Source organism: Fistularia commersonii, chromosome 9 (genome assembly GCF_037954325.1).
Source record: "Fistularia commersonii isolate RoL2024-O1a breed Wild chromosome 9, RoL_Fcom_v1.0, whole genome shotgun sequence".
Taxonomy (NCBI): Eukaryota; Metazoa; Chordata; class Actinopteri; order Syngnathiformes; family Fistulariidae; genus Fistularia; species Fistularia commersonii.
Genome location: NC_141292.1, coordinates 11909748 through 11917085, shown reverse-complemented (window position 1 = coordinate 11917085; position 7338 = coordinate 11909748). Strand labels below are relative to the sequence as shown.

Here is a 7338-nt window from a genome sequence, read left to right as displayed (position 1 = left end):
TTGTATGCCTCTTTATTTGCAGCCATCTGAATTAAATTTCAACAATAACCTTTTTCCACAGGCTAATTATAAATGTAAAAATAAAATAACAATAATAAATCAATTAACTAATAATAATATCCTTCAATGAACGTGAAACCATTCAAGCCCATGTCGAAGTAGCAAGAAAAAGTGCGTAAAGAAATCGGTAATTATAGCTCAGTTTGCTACACACTGATCTACTCCGCCTTTGTTTTCGCCATTTTTCAGAGTGGTAGCACAGAGCTAGTATTAGCATTAGGTCGCTATGACTACTGTCAACAGAAGAGTATGGCTTTTACGGGTGCTGTTGCGGTTTTCGCGCCAACACAACTGAAGAGCGTTCTGGGATTTGTCGTATTAGGCCGACTCTAATAGTCATTTGGTGTGGCTTTGCGGGCCAAATATTTTTACACTGCGTGCAAAATTTGGCCCGCAAGCCAGAGTTTGACACCTGTGTTTTCAATGATATGCTGCTTGTGCTGGCAAAGTGTGTTCTTGTGGTCTTGTGGTTCTTGTGGACAGGAATCTTTCAGATGTGCAAGGTCTTCAGAATAAGACCAGACTTTGAGATTTAAATTAAATGTAGAATAGAAATGACATTCATATCCATTTATTCATTATCTACCGTTTATCCTGCACTCGGGGTTGCAGGGATAATGTCATTAGGCTAGAGGTTCGGGATCACCCTGGACCGTTCACCAGTCCGTCACAGGGCCAAATACGAACACAAACAAAAAATTCAATCTCTCATTTACACATCCGGGGAACTTTTTAGGTCTCCAGTTAATCATCTGCGTGTTTTTGAATTGTGGAATCCAGGGAGACCATGCAAACTCCACACAGAAACCCCCCTGTAGGAAACACTAACCACTGCGCCACCCTCCTTTTTCATTGGAACCGTGGCTCCTGAGGGGCGTCTAGAAAAAAAGACATCATGTTCTCCCACTGTTCTCTTTAGCTGAGTTGTGAATTCCCGTAAAACTGATGGAGATGGTTCTTAACTCGACAGAAGAAAGTGATAAAATCAAGACGTCTAATTCCTTTTATTCAAGTTATTTAAATGAGCAAAAAATGCATATGCCCCAATGCTCCTCAGTACTTGCCCAAAGCCAAACATGTTAAACCCGGCAAAGGAATTCCCACACTTTGCCACATTTCCCTTTCCTGCCAAGTAACATTTCAAACCAAAGGGGTCGCTGTTACGTTTTTGGAATTACCTTGAATGTAAACTCAAGTTTCATGAGATAACTTAGCTTCAACCTGTCAATCAAAACACAGGGAAGAGAGGAGAGATCCAGCAACACCTTCATATCCAATGATGAATACCACACTTTTGAACAAATCATCCCGCGATGTTTGAACTATCAGGTGTCGAAGCTTAACGCTACAGGGATCAGTGTTATTGTCACAATGAGCTGCTCAAGGACCCCCGTGTCTCTCAGTGTCCTGTGATTATGATCACAGATCTGTGATCCTCACTTGTCACAGTGATGTGAAGAACCACTTCAGGCTTTCTGTCTCTGTTGCTTAATCACGAGTGACGCTACCTACTGGAATACATCAACGTACAGAGTTAGAAAAAGCTTCTTCGCCATCTAAAAAGGGGAAATCGCTCTTAACCTAAAGCAAATATAGCTGTAATATCGCATTTTCAGATACCATTTAGCGTTTCGTATTCGGCTTTTCAAATCTTATTCTGCAGCATGGCTCACAGGCTCAAACGTGTAGAGCAGTGGGTAGTAGAGGCAGCTAGAGGTCGGCAGGGAGATCTGCTCAGAGTGAAAAAACGAAGAAAGTGCAGCTGTCCACAGGCAATTTTTGTCAACCTGGTAAAAGGGTAATGTCCGCGTGGCCTAACACTCAAAGTCATCGACGAGAGGAGCGTTGACTCCTGCACTGCAAATCCTTTTATTTTGGCAGGAAGACGTCGGCAGACGGTGGCAGAGGACAGCATGTGGGAGGAACCCGACTGTAGTGCTCTTGCTGTCATGCATTCCAGTGTCACTGAATACCAGAGGCCATTTGCAAAAAAGCAATAAATAAAAATAGAATAAATACAAACAGTGTGTCTGTTCACAGAAACTGTCTGCCTTTGAAAATCTTCTGTCTGGAATTGCTGGCTAACGTTTGTTAACAAGTTGGCTAAAAAGTTGCTGTAAATTTATCCATGATAAATTATCCAGAGGGGGATGTGTTAATATAGCTAACTTGTTTTTTTTTATCAATTTTCATTCATAACATAGAACATTGCAGTAATAATCGGAATAGTCATCAGAACAATAATAATTTTGGTGGTACAGCATGGAGGAAGATAGGCTAATTTTTCAACTATAAAAGATTAGTTTTGATTTGGGTAGTTTAGCTTTATATTCTCTCAATAAAGGCTTTTTTTTTTAAACAGCATGTAGATTTTACTCCAAATATTAGATACCTGAAAGGAAAAAAGGTACAAGTGTAAAAAGATGTAACGTATGGAATAAATGTATTCTAATCTTTATGACGGGCATCATAGGAGGAACTTGATCACAGATTGCAGTCACACTGACTTATTACAAAATACAACAGATTCTTACTTTAGCATTACATCATTACTGTTTAAAAAGCTTCGTTCACAGTAGCGAGAGACGTTTTCTGACCTGCGCCCCCTTATCCTGACCCAGCATATGGACTGAGAGGACTTCGAGGCCAGTTGTGCTCCGAGGCTCAAGTTAAGTTATTACAGTTAAGTTGCATACTTGATCAATTCATTGCAGGGAAATGATGGTTTGTTGTCAGTTACATGCACGCCTGAAATAAACACACAACCGGCAGCAGAACTTGTAAACTTCAGTCTACTTTTTATCTTGCTGGTAGAACAATCGACTGATTGTAGGCCTTCGCAAACTATTTCCCTTCCTCTGAAAATGGATTTTCAATTATTAAACAAACTGTTGCGCGAGTTATTACCTTTTATCTGTTATCTTTTTAGTTTTCTTTAACCTCATTTGAACTTAATTTTTTTCATTATTCTAGAAATCACTAATTGTTATTATAGGCCTTGTGCAATTTATCTACATTAACAGTGAACTATAATAATAAAGTTGCGCATTGGTCATATGAACAAATACATAAATTACTTGTATTCGGTGGACAATAGTAATAATTACACAAGAAAGTTTTTAAATGTGAATACATTTTTTTCGGATTTGATTCTCTTGGATTTGATATCAATGTGAGGCTGTGCAGTATTTTGGTGACGATCTTTTTTTCTCATGATTTATTTAGATTTTATTGACAACCACCATTGAGTTTGACTGCTGTGATGAGGAAGTGCTGAAACGAACTGCATACACAAGGACGAGGCTGCGTTCTTTGTTCGAAACCGGCTATTGCCGACAAGGTGTTGGCTGTTAGATTGAGTTTGTTGGCAGGCTTAATTTTTTTGTTGTGGAAGTGCAGATAAACATATCATATTATCAGTGAGAAAGGCTGCCCTGTGGCCCGGTGTATTCATTTACTAGCAAAATTGGAATTTTAGCCAATTTACTTAAACACCAGCCGTGTTGGCGTTTATTGCATTTTAGAGGAAAGAGTTGCATACTTGAATTTTGCAGCAATGATATTGATATTTTATTTCATATACTGACTTCTTGTAGCTTATAACATACTTATGCTGCTGTGAAAAGGACTGCTGTCAACAATGTGCAATGATCATAATGATAATCTTATCTTAAATGCCTTCCAACAGTCATTTTTCACTTTGGCTCATTTTAAATGTGCTTTACTTTGTAAAACGTCATAAATCCGGAGGTTGACAGCTGTATGTTTTTTACATACCGTATCTAATTTTTTTTTTTTGTAAGTTCATGGAAAACCAGATGCTAAGTGGAAGCCCGGTAAGCTCATGTGACATTAAAATATTTCATAGCATATCAAATGATCAGCATGTTTAATGTGAAAACCAGATCTTTCCGTATCACAATCAGAGAATGGGTTGTATGAGGTTCGGGATCATAGTTTTTAACATTTGAGGAAAAAAGAGCCACCAGCGAATATTCTATTTACTTGTTGATGCTGGAAAAAATGTGGTTGAATTGTAAAATGATGACATAGTTGCAACACGGATCGAAAGAAAACCACGTCAAACTGCGAGCGCTTCAATAGTGCAGGTACGTCAAGGCTATTTTAAAATTCGGTTTGAGCCGCTTTCATTTTCAAAAGGCCAGACTGGACCCTTTTCTCTGCAAGTTACGAGGTCGACAGTAATGAGGTCACAGGCCGAGTTGGTCGCAGCCAGTAAATGCTCACAGCTGGAACAATGCTGATCACTGTTGCACCTCATCTTTGAGCACATTAACTTTTCCCTTTAACTCACTCCCTGTTGGCATGATTACTCTTCTGCGAGCGATATACAGCTGGAACCTGGAGATCATTTGTCAGTCGCAGTGGTTTTATTGCTCTTACATTTTACAGACTGGTCATCGGGCCCAGTATTGCCGTAATTTCCGGACGATAAGCCGCGACTTTTTTCACTTAAACAACAATGCGGCTAATATATGGATTTTTTTTGGGGGGTGGGGCTAACGAGCTTCACGCCGCTAAAACATTTATCCTCGTCACATCGGACCGATGAAATGACCGGGAAATTCTGAGTCCGTTCAAAGAAGACGACTTTGACGGTTTTAGTGCGCAGGAGTATGCCCAAGATAGCGATCGGCTAGCCGGTGCGGCTTATAGTGAGGTGCGCTCAATAGTCTGAAAATGACGGTAGTTTGGAAGTCACAGATCATTGTAAACTGATGATAAATCAATAGTTTAGCAAAAATCCTGATGAAATTCATAAATAAATTCATTCATTTATTATCCGCAACACATCTTGCAATCAAGGTCATGGGTGGAGCCTATTCTGGCGGGTTCAATCCGGACCGCTCGCCTGTCTATAGCACGGCCACATAAAGAGACAAACTGAAAATCATGACTACTATTCAAGACTAAGTCGTTTTTAGGGTCAAAAATCTACCGTGTTTCTGGGCTGTGGGGTCAAAGCCTTGAGGAAACCATAAGAAACATGGAGAACATGGCGAGCCCTCACAGAAAGGCTCTTTGTCGTAATCAAATCATGAAGCTTCTTTCTGTGAGTCGCAGGAGGTGACCGATGGATAGAACTAAAACAACAGTGATAAATGTGCGACAGTTAAACACTAACCTCTGCTGCGAAGGGGAAGATGGTTGTGAAATTGGTCAATTTTTTCTACAGGGATGGAAAAGTTTTGGATCCTCTGGTTTCAGCACGGCGACTGATCGCATATGAGGTTGTTTTCTGGCCGTAGCCCACGGGGAGACGGTGAGAAATAATTTCTTTCCTCCCTTACTGCACACTAGGTCATAAAAGTGCCATTTCATTGGCAGGAAAGACCCTCAAGACACATGAGGATCACCTTCGCTTTTTCCTGCTTCCTCGATGAAGCTGCCGTGCCACCTGACTGGAGGTTCAATTCCAAGTTAAATATCCATGATTATTCCTTTTTTTATGAATTTATGAAATTACAAAAGGGGGGAAAGAGTAAACATACTGCAAGACAGCAACGGCTTTTGTTAAAATATAACTCCATTTGTATCAAGCCAGAAATCAATGGATCGGTGAAAGAATCAAAGCGGAAACAGTGAAAAGGGAGAAAGAGACGAGTATTCCACAATTAAATCTTAAGTGACATTTTATTAACAGTTAGGATTAAAAAGTAGTTTCGGATTCCGTTACGGTACAAACTAAAAAACAAAAATTGAAGGCCACGCACTAGAGCTGAAGGACAAAGTTAAAGAAGAAATAAACAAAACAAAACAAAAAAAAACAAAGCAAAGAGAAAAAAAAAAACAAACAAACAAACAAATCACCTGGTTTTATCGAAAAAAGGTGACGAGGAGGCTGGGGATCAAACGAGAGAAAACAAGAATTCAGAGCGATAGATGTGGGAGGACAAAAATGAAATGATCAAAAGAAGACAACCTTCATAGAAGGAGAATAGAGACCTCCAGCAGTATTAGGTCAAGCTGCAAAGAATGACAACACAGGGGAGGAAAGTGTTGTTAGAACAGTTGTTGAATAACAATCGTATTTTTCTCCAACTCCCGCTATTTGATATTCTCTGCGTCGAAGCATGTCAATGTGACATGATCTCTCGGGCTGTTTTCTCTGGTCAGGTGTGAAACGAGATTTTTCAGCGTTTAGCGAAAGCCTTGACTTCACTCCCCGCACTGTCGCCGCAGTTGTGGCGCTGCCCGGCCGGAATCGGCTTTATGCTCGGATCAAGATGAAACAATAAATCAAGGATGATCGTGGGGGTGGGGGTTTGGAGACATCTCCTGGAAATGGAAGAATGCCATGTGCTGATTGGCTGAAGACTTTTTTTTTTTTTTTTTCCAGAGCCGGTAGAGGGAAGTGCTTCTTTTAGGCATTGGGAGGCTGGAAGGTCTTTGAGGTGGCCAGCATGGCTCGTACTTTGGCCATCAAATCCTAAGGACAGAAAAAGAGACCGAATGAATGCATATGTTATGATAATAATAATAATAACAATACTGGAGAAAATGGAAGTACATTATAGATTATTTTCCAACAAAAGGATAGGAGTGGGACATGCAAGAACAGCACACGTTCAATTCATTAACTCCACCTAACCTGTAGTCAGGGACCCGATGGGGCTAGAAACATCGATGAGCCGACTGTATGCTTTAGACTGGGAGACAACCGGAGAACCCAGTGGGTTCTCAGGCACAGCGGAACAGAGAGACTCGGCATAGAAAGGCTCCCTTTCACAACTGAGACAAGGAAGGTCTACCCACTGTGCCCACTAAGGACTTCTATGCAGCTCCAAACAAGTGGGTCTTAGGCTTTTCCTTAAAGAAACAGTAGAGCGAGCATATCTGATGTCAAGAGGTAAATGTTGGTAAATGAAAAGACCAGTTGTCAAAAGTCGTTTTCCTGACCTTGCAGACACAAAAGACTGGAGCCCTGGGAGCGCGGTACGCGTCCAGACACATGAGGCTTCAGCAAATCAGATACTGTAAATACGACGGTGCAACACCACATACTATGTTATGGGTAAGAAGCAGCGACTTAAAACTCTATCCTTGCCTGGACAGGATGCCAGTGGAGACGGGCCAGCACCAGAGAACGTATTAGTTGTTCTTGGCTGTAGTTGTTTGCAGGCCCGGGTAAAATGAAATGATTATAATCCAGTGGAAAGTGAGTCAGGTGACCTCTTGAATATGGAGGTTGAAAAGAACGAGTCTGGTCATAGAACACACCACAATTCCTAATTCCTTTGTTGCAACGAATTAGAC

General features: G+C 40.7%; 1 protein-coding gene across 4 annotated transcripts in view; it reads right to left on the bottom strand.

Moving 5' to 3' along the window:
• Positions 1-5707: 5707 nt before the first annotated feature.
• Positions 5708-7338, bottom strand: part of sfswap (splicing factor SWAP) — a 59183-nt gene continuing 57552 nt past the window's right edge. For all 4 annotated transcript variants that reach the window (XM_086152506.1, XM_086152502.1, XM_086152503.1 and 1 more), the window contains exon 18: positions 5708-6511. In XM_086152506.1, coding sequence (XP_086008632.1) covers positions 6446-6511 — 66 coding nt within the window. In that variant the 3' untranslated portion in view covers positions 5708-6445. The remainder of the gene's footprint in view (positions 6512-7338) is intronic.